The 16,667-nt window shown below is 43.1% G+C and overlaps 1 protein-coding gene across 3 annotated transcripts in view; it reads left to right on the forward strand.

Annotated features, from left to right (window-relative positions):
* The first annotated feature begins 14,496 nt into the window (after positions 1-14,496).
* The window catches only part of TBC1D9 (TBC1 domain family member 9), a 109,252-nt gene continuing 107,081 nt past the window's right edge, over positions 14,497-16,667 (forward strand). The window contains exon 1 of one of the 3 annotated variants that reach the window (XR_012332162.1): positions 14,497-15,388. Coding sequence is in view for 2 of the 3 variants with exons in the window: in XM_033857344.2 (XP_033713235.1) it covers positions 15,259-15,388 (130 nt within the window). In the remaining variant the exon portion in view is untranslated. The remainder of the gene's footprint in view (positions 15,389-16,667) is intronic. The other 2 variants (XM_033857344.2, XM_019926504.3) reach the window with 2 other exon arrangements.

Here is a 16,667-nt window from a genome sequence, read left to right on the forward strand (position 1 = left end):
GAAGACTCGATTTTTTAAACTGTTAACCTGTTGCTGACATGACTGTGTTAATTCCCATTTCAACAGCTGTTTCCCTTAATTCAGAATACAACTCCTTGTATATGACAGTTTTTCTTCACACACCATTTTTTGGGGTATGTATATACCTGACTTGGGGAAAATTGTGGAAAAAAACCCACAGCTTTTTAATTTGTTTAAAAGAGACTTTCTGCCTGTTGCGTTTTGTGCTTTTTTTTTTTTTTTTTTTTTTGCGCGGGCCTCTCACCGCTGCGGCCTCTCCCGCTGCGGAGCACAGGTTCCGGACGTGCAGGCTCAGCGGCCATGGCTCCCGGGCCCAGCCGCTCGGCGGCATGTGGGATCCTCCCAGACCGGGGCACAAGCCTGCGTCCCCTGCATCGGCAGGTGGCCTCTCAACCACTGCGCCGCCACCAGGGAAGCCCGCGTTTTGTGCTTTTAACCAATTTAAGAAGCCAAAAGCATTTTTAGTTCTCTCTTGTCTGTGTTTTCCACTGTTGATTTGTTTGTGCCCAATATTAACTGCCATTTTCTAAGATTTTTTTCAATAAAAGGTAAGAAGATGTGAAAAAAAAATTTTTTCCCTGCCGAAAACGCCTTGGAGAGGGTAGCCCCACCATATTTCCATCTCCACCATCATGTCATTTTTTTTTGTACAATCTCATTCGGAGCCTTGCGCATCTGCATGCAAAGCACTTATAAGCCCCTCATACACCAAAGATGATCTGAGAATAATTCCATCACTTAAAAAAATTTATTGAGATAGTATTGAGACAACTATAACATAGAATAGTGGTGATAATACACAATATTTATAGGAAAAAAGTACGTTATAATGAAGAGTGCAGGCTAGATTTAGGCTGCCTGGTTTTGAATTCTGACTCTACCACTTCCTAGCTGTGGGACTCCAGTCAAGTTACTTTACGTTTTTGTGACTTGGTTTCCTCATCCATAACACAGAGTTCATTAATAGTACATTGAGTTCCTACCTCACGGGATCACTGTGAGGATTTAGTGAACTAAAATGTATGGCCTTGGCACATAGTTCAATAAATATTGGAGCATATTGGCACATGCTCAATAAATATGAACCATGTAACATGCAGAATGTCTGCATATATACCTACACACACACACACACACACACACAAACCCAAAAGTCTTGTCCCCAGAGCCTCCTTGGGCTGAATCCCAGGTGGTGTTGTGACAGCAGATACAACAGAAGGAGAACATGGGCCTCTCATGTAAGTGAACCCTTGTGCCTCAGTGAGAAGACGTCCCTATCCTGCTTTCCCCCAATTCCCTCATCAACACACACCCATCATGTTGAGCCAGCTGTAACTGGAAGTGGAGTTGTGCTATGTCGGTGTGGACAGGCTAACCTGAGGAGGGACAGAGAAGGATCCCCAAATGTCTGTCTTCCCTGTGTCCACTCCACCCCAAAACCAGGAAGGAAAAAAAGTTGCCGGCAGGCCTGGAAGGGTTGTTGTGACTGGGAGAAGGGGAAGTGGCATCAGAAGGATGTGGTGTGGCCAACTCCAGGGCTGGGTGTGGATCCAGCTACACAGCTCAGTGATACAACAGTGCCTAGGAGGCAGGTGGGAGCTAAGCCAGTCCTGGCTGAGAGTGTCTGATTGCCATTGAAGGGGCTTCCCTGACAAGAGGAAGGGTGTTCAGATGACGAGCAGTCAAAGAGACAAATGTTCACCCTGAGTATCAGCCATAGGAACCCTCATCATGGAGGGAGATGAATTCCTTTGAAAGTACCACGTTGACAAAGCCACACTTGCCAAGAAAAATCTATCACAACAAATAGATTAGGGAAGAAACATTTAAAATGAAATGGCATTAAATGTTTATATTTTCAACTGTAAAAGGAAGTTCTAGAAGGCTTCAGTTTTCAAAACATGTTAGATTCATCAAAACACTGTGAGGCAGCTGGGCTAATAGATGGCCCTCCTGCTGCCTGAACCTGGGCCTTCACTGTTTAGGAAACACTGTCTGCATTGGCAGCTGCAGAGGGTAGATTACCACAAGTTTTACATAGGAGCCCTGCATCTCTTTTAAAGGGGGGAATTCAGAGTCATTTGCATTGTCCCCTGTTTCCCTTTCAAGTCTGAGCAAGTGCTAGGGTAACCACTGACCCTTTCATACATTCTCACAACTCTTTTCAGGGTCAATTCTACACATAGATAAGAACGTGAAACATAAACAGATCTTCCTCCACCCAGACTCGTCCTTGCACACTTGGAGAGAAAGAGCCCTTAACTGCGGTCCTGACCTTCAGTTAATTCTGCATACTAAAGAAGCATCAAAGAAATCTTTGGAGTACAGATGCAAAGCCATGTTACCTCAAAATAACACTTAGCCATGGGAATAAAGGATGTCTCTCTGTCCATATATATTAATAGGCAGAGATTAATATTTGGAAAGATGTTTACCAGAAGACCAATTGTTATCTCTAAGTGGTGATATTTTGGGAAACTTTCTTTCTCACTTATACTTTTCTATCATGTTCATTTTTTATAATAAACATTTGTTATTTTAATAATCTGAAAAATTAAACTATTTTATTCTTGGGGAAAAATAAGTACTATTGTGTCTGTTGAAATCCCTAAAATGTAATAAAAATGCAAAGTCACATTACTATTCCACCCAAAATAACAGTGAGAGATACTTTCATACAAAATATTAGATAATGTTGTGGAGAAATGGATGCTGTCCCATGCTGCTGGGGAAAGGATTAGATACAATCTTTCTGGAGAGTAATTTGCCAATGTGTGTTAAGAACACTAAAAAGGTACATTCCCAATGCTCATAACAGCACTACTTACAATAGCCAAGACCTGAAAACAACCTAAGTGTCCATCAACAGATGAATGGATAAAGAAGATGTAGTATATATATAAAATGGAATATTACTCAGCCATAAAAAAGAATGAAATATTGTCTTTGGCAGCAACCTGGGTGGACTTAGAGAATATCGTACTAAGTGAAATAAGTCAGACAAAGAAAGAGAAATATTATATATCACTTACATGTAGAATGTAACAAATAATACAAATGAATCTCTTTACAAAACAGAAACAGACTCACAGACATAGAAAACAAACTTATGGTTACCAAAGGGAAAAAGGGAGGGGGAGAGAGATAAATTAGGAGTACTGTATGGGATTAACAGATACACACTACTATGTATAAAATAGATAAGCAACAAGGATTTACTGTTTAACACAGGCAACAATATTCAATATCTTGTAATAATAAACTATAATGGAAAATAATGTGAAAAAAATATATATGTAACTGAATCATTTTGCTGTATACTTGAAATGAACGCAATATTGTAAATCAACTATACTTCAATAAAAAATAAAATATAATTTTCCATCTAAAAAATGATGCATCCTAGGGGGAGGAGCTTCAAGATGGCGGAAGCGTAAGACGCGGAGATCACCTTCCTCTCTACAAATACATCAGAAATACATCTACATGAGGAACAACTCCTACAGAACACCTACTGAACGCTGGCTGAAGACCTCAGACCTCCCAAAAGGCAAGAAACTCCCCACGTACCTGGGTAGGGCAAAAGAAAAAAGAAAAAGCAGAGACAAAAGAACAGGGACGGGACCTGCACCAGTGGGAGGGAGCTGTGAAGGAGAAAAGCTTTCCACACACTAGGAAGCCCCTTCGCGGACGGAGACTGCGGGTGGCGGAGGGGGAAAGCTTCGGCGCCGCGGAGGAGAGCACAGCAACAGGGGTGCAGAGGGCAAAGCAGAGAGATTCCCCGCACGGAGGGTCGGTGCCGACCAGTACTCACCAGGCCGAGAGGCTTGTCTGCTCACCCGCCGGGGCGGGCGGGCCTGAAGTTGAGGCTCGGGCTTCGGTCGGAGCGCCGGGAGAGGACTGGGGTTGGCGGCCTGAACACAGCCTGCAGGGGGTTAGTGCGCCACGGCTAGCCGGGAGGGAGTCCGGGGAAAAGTCTGGAGCTGCCGAAGAGGCAAGGGACTTTTTCTTCCCTCTTTGTTTCCTGGTGCGTGAGGAGAGGGGATGAAGAGCGCCGCTTAAAGGAGCTCCAGAGACGGGCGCGAGCCGCGGCTAAAAGCGCGGACCCCAGAGACGGGCCTGAGACGCTAATGCTGCTGCTGCTGCCGCCACCAAGAAGCCTGTGTGCGAGCACAGGTCACTATCCACATCCCCTTCCGGGGGAGCCTGTGCAGCCCGTCACTGCCAAGGTGCCGGGATCCAGGGACAACTTCCCCGGGAGAACGCACGGCGCGCCTCAGGCCGGTGCAACGTCACGCCGGCCTCGGCCGCAGCAGGCCCGCCCCGCGCTCCGTGCCCCTTCCTCCCCCACGGCCTGAGTGAGCCAGAGCCGCTAAATCAGCGGCTCCTTTAACCCCTTCTTGTCTGAGCGAAGAACAGACGCCCTCCCGCGACTTACATGCAGAGGCGGGGCCAAATCCAAAGCTGAACCCCGAGAGCTGTGAGAACAAAGAAGAGAAAGGGAAATCTCTCCCAGCAGCCTCAGAAGCAGCGGATTAAAGCTCCACAATCAACTTGATGTACCCTGCAGCTGTGGAATACCTGAATAGACAACGAATCATCCCAAATTGAGGAGGTGGACTTTGGGAGCAATGATATATATATATTTTTTTCCCCTTTTTCTCTTTTTGTGAGTGTGTATGTGTATGCTTCTCTGTGTGATTTTGTCTGTATAGCTTCGCTTTTACCATTTGACCTAGGGTTCTGTCTGTCCGTTTTGTTTTTTTTCTTTTACTTTTAAAAAATTTTTTCTTAATAATTGTTTTACTTTAATAACTATATTTTATTTTACTTTATTTTATTTTTTCTTTCTTTCTTTCTTTCCTTCCTTCCTTCCTTCCTTCCTTCCTTCCTTCCTTCTTTCTTTCTTTCTTTCAAACTTTCTTTCATTTTTTCTCCCTTTTATTCTGAGCCGTGTGGAGGACAGGCTCTTGGTGCTCCAGCCAGGCATCAGGGCTGTGCCTCTGAGGTGGGAGAGCGAAGTTCAGGACACTAGTCCACAAGAGACCTCCCAGCTCCATGTAATAACAAACAGCGAAAATCTCCCAGAGATCTCCATCTCAACACCAGCAGCCAGCTTCACTCAACGACCAGCAAGCTACAGTGCTGGACACCCTATGCCAAACAACTAGCAAGACAGGAACACAGCCCCACCCATTAGCAGAGAGGCTGCCTAAAATCATAATAAGGCCACAGACACCTCAAAACACACCACCAGGTGTGGACCTGCCCACCAGAAAGACAAGATCCAGCCTCATCCACCAGAACACAGGCACTAGTCCCCTCCACCAGGAAACCTACACAACCCACTGAACCAACCTTAGCCACTGGGGACAGACACCAAAAACAACAGGAACTATGAACCTGCAGCCTGTGAAAAGGAGACCCCAAACACAGTAACTTAAGCAAATGAGAAGACAGGGAAACACACAACAGACGAAGGAGCAAGGAAAAAATCCACAAGACCTAACAAATGAAGAGGAAATAGGCAGTCTACCTGAAAAAAAATTCAGAATAATGATAGTAAAGATGATCCAAAATCTTGGAAATAGAATGGAGAAAATACAAGAAAGGTTTAACAAGGACCTAGAAGAACTAAAGAGCAAACAAACAGTGATGAACAACACAATAAATGAAATTAAAAATTCTCTAGAAGGGATCAATAGAAGAATAACTGAGGCAGAAGAACGGATAAGTGACCTGGAAGATTAAATAGTGGAAATAACTACTGCAGAACAGAATAAAGAAAAAAGAATGAAGAGAATTGAGGACAGTCTCAGGCACCAACATTCGAATTATAGGGGTCCCAGAAGAAGAAGAGAAAAAGAATGGGACTGAGAAAATATTTGAAGAGATTATAGTTGACAACTTCCCTAATATGGGAAAGGAAATAGTTAATCAAGTCCAGGAAGCACAGAGAGTCCCATACAGGATAAATCCAAGGAGAAACACGGCAAGACACATATTAATCAAACTGTCAAAAACTAAATACAAAGAAAAAATATTAAAAGCAGCAAGGGAAAAACAACAAATAACACACAAGGGAATCCCCATAAGGTTAACAGCTGATCTTTCAGCAGAAACTCTGCAAGCCAGAAGGGAGTGGCAGGACATATTTAAAGTGATGAAGGAGAAAAACCTACAGCTTCGGGGGGTCCCAATGCAGCCGTAAAGATAGTCACATAGAGATGATTTGATCAGATCTAATCTCTAATGCAGCACTGTTTCATCTAACCACCAACCAGCTAACTTTATTTAGAATTCTGTGATTCTCTATTGGCACATCTGAGATAGATTTTAAATTTAGATTTTGTGCTAAAACCCAAGACCACAGTTTGTAGACAAAGATGCATTTGTTAGGTATTCTTTTTTTTTTTCAGTATGTGCCTTCCACCTCAGTGTTCTTTAGGTGAGTGAGGGGTGGCTCTGTGTAAGGGAAGAAAGCAGAAATTATGTTTTTAAAACTTCCGTTCAGGGACAGAATGTCTCAGCTTTCAATTTGATTGACTGAGTCATTCCCATTAAAAGCAAAGTGTAATTTTCATTGGAATAGAAATCAGTGTGATTTAACACATTTCTTTTTATGGAAGATTGCATTTCACAGCCTATAAGAGGATTGCAAGTGACAAAAAAAAAAAAAAAAAAAAAAGCAAAATCTCACCAGTACAGTTTTATGATGAAAATGCCTATTTAGGTCTGTATTTTACAGAAGAAATAAAAGACATCATAGAAGGGCAGTACATCCTGTAAAAGAAACCTCAGTGATAAATGCTTAAGGAGAGTGCTGAGAACCTTGGGACAAATAAATAGCGAGTTACTTTTCGCCTTTTCCTCAATTCTGATAAAGGTAGCTCGACAGCCAATTCTCATGCTTATCCTTTGGGAATTAAGTGATCGGTACTCTGTTATTTCTCCTTTAGTGCAGTGAATAAGTTCATTTTCTCATTTCATGTTTTATACCTAAAGTTTTTCAAAGACTTTTGACTATTCAGATCATATAAATTTTATGATCCGTAATCTTGTTTGAAAGCTCTGAGAGGCTGGAAATTAAAATATAATTGATCAGTTAGAGGGCTTTGGTAGTAAGTTGTTCTTTTGTGTTAGTACTGGTGCCTAGATATTCTTTCTTATAAATCATTTAGTCATACACATATAAAAATGTTTGAAGATTTGAGATTCAAGATAGACTATAGTATTTCTCCAATGAGAATGTTGTCAGTATAATAGAAAGAGAGCTGAGTTGTATTATTCTGAAAAGGAAACTGCAATTTTCCCCTGAGGTTTTTTAAATTTTTAAAATTTAATTGATTTAAACTGAAAAAAAACCCCTCACAGTTCACCCATTTCTCCCACCTGGTAACCCTCACCTCTTGCTGCCACCAGTCTGTTCTCTGTATCTATGAGCCTGGGTTTTGTTTGTTTGTTTTCTTAATTCCACGTATAAGAGAGATCATATGGTTATTTCTCTGTCTCACTTATTTCACTTAGCCTAATACCCTTGAGATGTCAAATTAGGTTGTTTATTTGAGACTTTTCTTATTTCTTGAGGTGGGCATTTATTACCATTAACTTCCCTCTTGGGACTGCTTTTGCTGTATCCCATACATTTTGATATGTTACATTACCATTTTCTTTTGTCTTAAGGTATTTTTTTTTTTTTTTTTTTTTTTTTTTTTTGGTACGCGGGCATCTCACCGCTGTGGCCTCTCCCATGGCGGAGCACAGGCTCCAGACGCGCCGGCCCAGCGGCCATGACTCACGGGCCCAGACGCTGCACGGCATGTGGGATCCTCCCAGACCGGGGCACGAACCCGTGTCCCCTGCATCAGCAGGCTGACTCTCAACCACTGCGCCACCAGGGAAGCCCTGTCTTAAGGTATTTTAAAAATTTCTCTCTTTGATTTCTTCTTTGACCCATTGGTTGCTCAGTAGCATATTATTTAATCTCCACATATTTGCAAATTTTCCAGTTTTCTAGTTTCATACCACTGCGGTTGGAAAAGATGCTTGATATGATCAATCTCCTTAAATTTAAGTAAGACTTGTTTTGTAGCCGAATATATAATCTATCCTGGAGAATGTTCCTTGTACACTTGAAAAGGATGTATGTTTTGCTGCCGTGAGATAGAATGTTCCATAAATATGGTATAACATGTAGTTTGTATCCAAATTTTCCTTATTGATTTTCTGTCTGGATGATCTATCCATTGATGGAAGTGGGGTATTAAGAGTCCTGAACTATTATTGTATTGCTATGTATTTCTTCTTTTAGGTCTGTAAATATTTGCTGTATATATTTTGTTTTGTTTTTCTTTTTCTTTTTTAATTTATTTATTTTCCTTGCACTGGTCTTAGTTGCAGGATGCAGGATCTCCATTGCAGCAGGCAGGATCTTTAGTTGCAGCATGTGGACTCAGTTGCAGCATGCAGGTGTCTTAGTTGTGGCATGCAAACTCTTAGTTGCAGCATGCACGTGGAATCTAGTTCCCTGACCAGGGATCCAATGCGGGCCCCCTGCATTGGGAGCTTGGAATCTTACCCACTGGCCCACCGGGGAAGTCCCTGCTCCATATATTTTGGTACCCCTAAATTTAGTGCCTAACTAATTACAAATGTTATATCTTCTTGTTGGATTGACCCCTTTATCAATATGTAGCACATTTCTTTTTCTCTTATTATAGTCTTTGTTTTAAAGTCTATTTTGTCTGGTATTAGTATAGCTACTCCAGCTTTCTTTTGATTTCCATTTAAATGGAATATCTTTTTCCATACCTTCTCTTTCAATCTTTTATCTAAAGTGTGTCTCTTTTAGGCAGCATCTATGTGGGTTTTGGTTTTTTTGAGTTTTTTTAATCCATTCAGCCACTCCATGTCTTACATTAGAGCATTTAGTCCATTTACATTTAAAGTAATTATTGATAGGTCATGTGCTTATTGCTATTTTGGGAATTGCTTTCTAGCTGCTTTTGTTTCATTCCTCACTGTTCCTTTCTTCTCTTTCTCTCTTCCTTTGTAATTTGATGACTTTCTTTAGTGGTACGCTTACATTCCTTTCTCTTTATCTTTTGTGTATTTACTACAGGTTTTGCTTTGTGGTTACCATGAGGCTTACATATAACAACTTATATCTATAAAAGTCTATTTTAAGTTGATAACAACTTAATTTTGATCCCATTCTAAAGCTCAACATTTTTACTCCCCGACATTTTAGGAAGTCTTGAAATAGAAAATCTGAATAAAATTTTCTTTCATAAAAACAAATGGATGCAAATAAAATTTTATTTCAAAAAGGTCAATAAAAATATTAATTCTTACCCTAGAAGGAAAAAAGTTTGTATTCTTCTATTTTAAAAATAGAAAAAACCTATTTATTAGGTTTATAGACATGTGTGCAGTTAAAAAAACAAAACAAAACACTACTGTTACCTTGATATCAATGTCCCAAACTCCTTTTTACCTATATTTACATGTTTGGTACTAGTACCTGTGGTGATTTAAGAAATACTATTCATAGTGGGTTTTGTGTGTGTGTGTGTGTGTGTGTGTGTGCGTGTGTGTGTGTGTGTTTCATGAGAGATAAAATGGACAAACGAGTCACTGGCAAAAGAACAGCATGACTGTGTGGGGGAAAAAAGAACTTCATCCCTAAAAGGAATGAGGAGCCTACTTGAGGCTACTTTACAATCATCAGGGTCCACAACTATGTACCACATTAAAGAGTGTTTGCCTTCATTGATGTGGCTGCTTGGCTTATGTAAAAGAGGGGAGACGTCAGACATTTCCCAGCTAGTAGAGTATTTGAAGGCCAAGTCCACTCTCAGACTGACTCATTTTATAATACAAATGATCTTTAAGTGAGAATTTTTGAAGTATCAGTTGCACAAAATATGTGTACATACATAGCTGCCATGTTTTGGTCATCTGACCAAATGTCTGCGGTCATAAGCTGGGCAACAACCTGGTCATTGGATGAAAAGGTACAGTGAGCCCATCAGTTTCTCTCTCATGAGTTTTGGCTATGAAATACCTAGATAAACTGTTTAGTTAATGGTGGGAGCTATAGCTTGAAAGCAATAACAGAAAGATAAATCCAGAGAGGATCTCATGAGTTATGAGGGAACAGAAACTATGGGTAAGGAGAAGAGGTTGGTTGGTGGAGAAAAGATGCTAGAACAAATATAGAGAGAGAAGCAGAGATTCAGAGAGAGTGAGAGAGACAGAGGCAGAGACACAAACTGGTCCCAGAACTTCCTGAAGGGCTCTGGTCCTAATTTAGTCTATTTAAGCCTTACAATAACCTCTCTCTTTTTTTTTTTTAAGGTAAATTAAATGACCTCTGACCTTAATTATCAAAAGCGTCAAACCACTAGGTTTCTTAGCATTAAACAAAACAAAATATGTTATATCTATGTAATATAAAATTACAACCAAGAAGATATAGTCATTAAAAAACAAATTGTAAAAAAAAAAAAAAAAACGAAAGAAAGGGAAAGAAAGAGATTGTCAAAAGTAGGTTTTCCATTAGATCTCTTGTGCAGGCTTGCCTACAGCCCAGTCACCTTATTCTGGTAACAGTTCTCTGATATTCTTTTAGGGACTATTCCACATCTTCTGACCCCTCCCCTCTGTCACCACCTTCCCAGGGTAAGCATGTGACTCAGTTCTAGCCAATCAGTGGATCCCAACACCCAGACCACAGTGATAGATAATGGCCATGAAAAATTATATAAATAGAAATTATTTTAATTCTTGAGAAAAAATGTGACAAATAATGTGTGCAGAAAGAAGGAAAACTTGCAGTTAAGTTTGGGGTCATAATAGTTTCCTAAACAATAAGACCAACTTCCAAGTCAAGTCCCTTCCCTTTTCTGAGCTTCAGTTTCCTTGTATACAAAATGAGGAGCTCAGCATAACTGTATTCAGCGTCTCTTAAAAGTCCTTTCCTTTCTAAATCTCTAAACTTTTCTGAAGTTTAGAAACTCAGGAGTCTTGTAAGTGTTTCCTTTTTGGGCATTTACAGAGGCCCCGGTGCTAGGCCTGGGGATATAAGAATGATCTCACAGTCTTGGCCTCAGGGAACTTGCAGTGGATGAGCGTGAAGTAGGCAAAGTGTCTACTCACCCTTCCATGTGGTCTAAGTTCTCTACCTGTCACTCTTTCCCAGTCATTACAAGGTGCCATTTTCAATGACAGTTACTCAGAAAACAAACCTCTGCTAATACTTTGCTTCATTTTTCTCCCCCGGAGAAGTTGTTATCTTCGTTTCTTCTTTGATTCCAGGAACAGAGATGCATTTGACAGAGGTCATCTGGCCACAGTTTCTCTAACATGAAGAGAAATAACGTTTTACTCAGTTTTGATTTCCTGGGCGTCTTAGAATTCAAAGGTGGAGTGATCCACTGAATGGAGGCAAGGTAGAACTATTACATATCAAAGCTAGTCTGCAGAATCTTTTCCCTCAAATCCCGCTCTAGTTAAGGATGGTCCTGGCTGCAGATCTGTTCAGCCACTTACAGCTGATAGAACAAGACTGTGGCTTCTGTACCATCAATTAACTCCATTACTTGCAGACTAGATGGTTGTGGTGACTGGTTGATCTAGTTTTTCCAGTTGGAGTCGCAACTCAGATCCATTGTGAAGGTCTCTATATCAGATATCAGAGCTACTGCAAAGGCTTGCATCTTTGAAACAATGTTAATGTTAATCTTCCCTGTCTCAACTGGTTACCCTTCTCCTTCTACCTCACTGGATACTAGAAATCCCAAACACCCTCCTAGAAATATTGCCCTTCCAGGTTGGACAGGGAAGTTCTGGGCATTGAAGAAAAAAAAAAAAATAGTCCTCATTGACATGTTACCTTCAGCATCTAGAAGGCAAGGGAAGGAGTTGGCTTCTTCAGCATTTTATTAATCTGCTGGGTGAATTCTCTCTGCTGAAACGAGAACTGAATTTTCTACTGGCCTGACCACTCCTGATGCTGCTGGGCAAGGGGAGGGTTAGTAGGACTAGTGTGCTGCAGCCTTCACGCCCTTACTTCTGGGAGAACTGGGCCATGATGCTGTAGGCACTGCAGTTGGGAGGTGGGTGCGGGCAGAAATAAAATCCCTAAGACTCCATGGTGTTTCCAAGGGTAGGCAAGTCCCTAGAAGACAAAGTAGAGGACTTACTGGGAAAGGGGTGAGGATACGGAGGAAAATACACCACTGTGAAGGTGATAGAGCAGGAAAGATGGAAACATGTAGGAATGGGGATGAGAGTTGCCAAAGACAAATTTACTACCCTCGCAATTTTGCTTCAATCACATCTGCCCACTAAGTAGTAAACCCACTGATTGCTCCAAAGTGGTCCATCAGAACCCTATTGGAGTAGAATTTTTCCATGGGGGTGGGGGGCAGTAGGAGATCTCAACTGACATAAAGACTGTGAAGTCACTTACTGCTATCTTATCTAGGCATCTGTCGAATGCCTCTTTAAGTGGTTTGAGACAATCCTTGGGCTTAAAACCAATGGGAATGAATTGAAAGCTAAAAACACCTATTTTACTGAGGAACTGGTTGGATTAATTAGGTTCTTTATCTGTTATTTCTAGTTCGGGCATATTTGATTGTCTTTTTTTTTTTAAACAAAGCCACATTTTAATAAGTGAGCTGTTAACAGTATGGGACCGGCAAACTGCCGTAAACTGCTTGTAATTTCTTTGGTTCTTTGCAGTGTTCTTTTACCATAGGTTATCACAATTCATGATCATAACGGAACCCCTGATTTCCTGGACAGAATGTGCTCTAAATCATCCAAAAAACCCCAAACACCCCCCCCCCGAAAATAGCTAAGGACTTAAATTGTTTTCTTCTTTCCTTTTGGTGTCCAATCTTGTTCTCAAAGCAAATTTTTTTAAGTTTTTTTTTATTATCAATTTTACATTTTAATCTTCATGAAGGCAGAGATTTTGGTATGTTATGTTCACTTGTTATGCTCAGGGCCTAGAGTTGAGTAGACATTCAATAATTACACTTTGAATGAATGAGTGAATGAACGCATGAATTATATAAGTAAGTACCATTTTAGCACCAACAGATAAAAAGTGCTAAGTTAAGATCACACTTTAGGGCTAAGGTAGAGATGTCTAGCCACAGCTTCGAGCAGTATGATAAGGACACTCCAAAAGACAGTATGAAGGTACTTAGTGGAGTTTTAAAAAATGCTAATCATATAAAATAAAAGGATGTCTATGGAAGCACTTCAAAATATTAATATTATATAAATATAAAATTAATAATTTTACATATGTATGATTTGCAATCTTATTGTTTATTTTTTGAAATTTGCAGTAGATTTTCATGACTGAAGGCACTGTACCTTGACCAAAGGTGCCAAATGACATTTTTGAGTCTGTGTTAAAAATATGACGTCTCCACAAATGCCTAGAGATGTAAAATGTTTCCTAAAGAGGCAGAAGATCAGTCAGTGTGATAATGTGAAGGGAGACTTCCATTTCTCCAGAGCCCACCGGGTAGGACACCAACAGGTACAGAGGCAGCCTCTTTAAAATGGCTGGGATGCGCTCCCTCGCCCATTTGAAGGAATTCAGCAATCCAAGTGCGAGACACATAAGTAAAAAATTTGAAGTTCCCACAAGAAAGTCTCATTTGAATGCTTTGCTCATTGGGAAAGGGAGAAGTCCCTAGGATTGTAGAGCTTCCGCGGCAAAGCAGAGCTTAGTAAATTCCCATCATCTGGGAAGAGGAGACTCTTTTTGCTCAGCTATATGAAGATCTCCTGGGTGTAAAAAAGAAGTGAGGAAAAGGTCATCAGATACTTAGGTGGATGGGCTGTGATCACCACAAAGAGACTCGAAATACCGGGGGAAAGCAAAACTGTCTAGGGATAAGCATGGCCTGGGTTGTGTGTCTCTAATTTCAATAATTCTTAAAACAAATTTAAATCCATCTATTAAGTGTGGATAAATCCTTGAATTCTGCCATGTCCTGTCCTCGAAGAGCCAGACGCCTCATATAGGGACAGCTGTGGTATGAATTAGTTGCTCTAAGCTTCTGGGCTGCTTCCAACTTCGCTATTGCTCATGCCCTACAGGTCAAGGAAAGAAGTGATGTAATGCACTTAGCTGGGCCATTTTAATTACCATGGAATGCAGAGGGGGCGGGGTTACAGGCGATGACACGTTTGACGCATGACTTGCCCTAGGGATGCAGGAAACAAAAACATCGACAACCATTGGCTGCGTCCACTTCCGACCCGGGTCTCCAGCTCCAAGTCTGGAACCTTGAAACACATTTCTTGGGAACAGGGGTGGCGCTAGCCTACCGAGCGTCAACCATAAACACACATAGCGCGCGCGCGGGCGCGCGCCCGCACACACACACACACACACACACACACACACACCCACCCACCGAGGTCCTCCCTGCTGGGATGGGCGTGGGGCCGAGTGCTCGCCACCCGGTCCCCAGAAGGTTCCCCCAAAGCCAGCCGCTGCGGCCCGGCTCGGCGCGCAGGGCCCGGGGAGGATTCGCGTCCGCGGAAGCTGGTGTCACTCGGGCTAGCTCCTAGCGAGCCGCGCTGTCGTCATTCATTCGCAGTGTCCGGATCGTCCTTCCAGCTGGGAGCTGGGCTTCACCGAGGGTGCGAGCGGCCCCAACGCGAAGTGTTAACGCGCGAGGGCTCTGAGCTGCTAGAGACGGAGGCGGCCCGGACCCTGGGTGGGCGCTGAGGGAGCAACCGCGTCCCAGCCCAGCTTTGCCCGACCCGCGGGGTCGAATCAGCTGGCGGCGCCCGCAGCCCTGCTCGGGGCCGAGCCGGATCCCGGGACTGAGCCACACCACTTCCTCCTTCTCCCGCTCCCCTTCCTTCTCCTCCTCCCGCCGCCGTGGGCCCCGGCCGGGCTGCGGAGCGAAGAGCCTGGGCGTCTGCGGCCGCGGGCTCGCGGAAGGCGGCGGCGCCGGGGAGAGGATGCTGCTCGCGGTGCCCGCGTCCTCGCCATCCTCCCCGGCCGCCCGCGGGGGCTTTGTTGTGACCCGGGCGCCGCGGGCCGCCCCGTGGTGAAGTCGCTCTCCGCCGCCGCACCTAGCTGGCGGGCTGGCGAGCGGACGGGCGGGCGCGCGTGTGCCCGGGAGTGCGCGCCGGTGCACGCGGGACCCGACCTGCCGCCCCATTGTGCGTGCGCCCTCGGCGCCCAGGAACATGTGGGTGAACCCCGAAGAGGTGCTGCTGGCCAACGCGCTGTGGATCACGGAGAGGGCCAACCCCTACTTCATCCTGCAGCGGAGGAAGGGGCATGCGGGCGATGGAGGCGGCGGCGGCGGACTGGCGGGTAAGGATCCGCGGCCGGTCTCTGCGGGAGGGGGGCCGGGAGCTGCGGCGCCGCCCGCCGCCCTGGGCTGCGGGCACCCGAGAGACGCCGCCCTGTCCCTTGGGGCTAGGCGACCCGCCCGCTTTGCTGCGTGGAAAGCATCAGGAGTCGTAATTTTCAGACTGAAAGAGATGCTTCTTTTCTCACCCTGTCAGGCGATGGGGCCCTTCATGTACCGGGCGCCCCATAAGTGGGTGATGTTTATGATAATGGAGATGAGTGAGTCTGGGGAGGGGGGAGCATCAGTCCTTAGGAATTGAATGCGGTACTTCCCCTCTCCCCCTTTTAAAATATACTGCTTTCTGTATGGACAAGAGAGGGGAAGGGCGGTTAATTTTTACTTGATTCTCTTTTGGTAATGGCAGGATCAGGTATAAAATGCTCTTTTGTTTCCAGGGAAGCAATCAGTAAGGAGCTGGTGTGGTCATTTCCTATGTTAGTTACGCCTGAAGAGAAAAGGAAAAAGGAAGGAAAAGGAATTTTGTTGTTGTTGTTGCATCTAATTAGGCGTAACAAAGCAAGTTGTCTGGTTATAAAAAGAATCAGAAGTATAACTGCATTTTAATCATTTTTAACTCAGTCTCTTCCCCAAACCCCCTCACAAGGTATTGTTAATATTGTAACTATTACTAAAACCATGCCATATCATTCCACATGGTAAAATCAGATGCCTACCCCAAGTAGTGCCATATTAGAAAGGTCTTCTTTTATTAAGTAACTAGTTTGCATGGTGGGAGATGACAGATAATCTTGAACTCATACCATACTAGAGAAATTGGACCTTCCCCTCTCCCTCGTGGTTAGAATGAACAGAACTGGGATGCTTTTTAGAACGAAAAAGTTAGCAGAAGGAACAGGAGAGGTTTAACCAGGAAAGATATTGTAGAAAAGAGATGAACCTTGACCTCTGCAGAGTTCAAAATATATCCCTCACCAGGAGCTTGCATGCTAGGTAAATTGGTGCTTTCAAAATGCCCTGCTATGAACTCAAAATTCTTGATATAGTGTGTATGTAGTTGTGATTCTAATTTATGAAATAGTTTTCTCGAGTAAAATTCAAGTGTCACACTGTACAGCACCTACTAGTTTGCTTGCACATCAGGGCACCTCTAGATAATCTGATTTTTCTGCACTTTTTCTACCATAAAAGAAGGGAATCTGCAGAGCTCCAGACTGTGTTCCAGAAATTCTGATTAGTGGCCTAGAATCAGTATTTTCCAGTTCATTTTGTAGAAGTTGT

Source organism: Tursiops truncatus, chromosome 5 (assembly GCF_011762595.2).
Source record: "Tursiops truncatus isolate mTurTru1 chromosome 5, mTurTru1.mat.Y, whole genome shotgun sequence".
Classification (NCBI taxonomy): Eukaryota; Metazoa; Chordata; class Mammalia; order Artiodactyla; family Delphinidae; genus Tursiops; species Tursiops truncatus.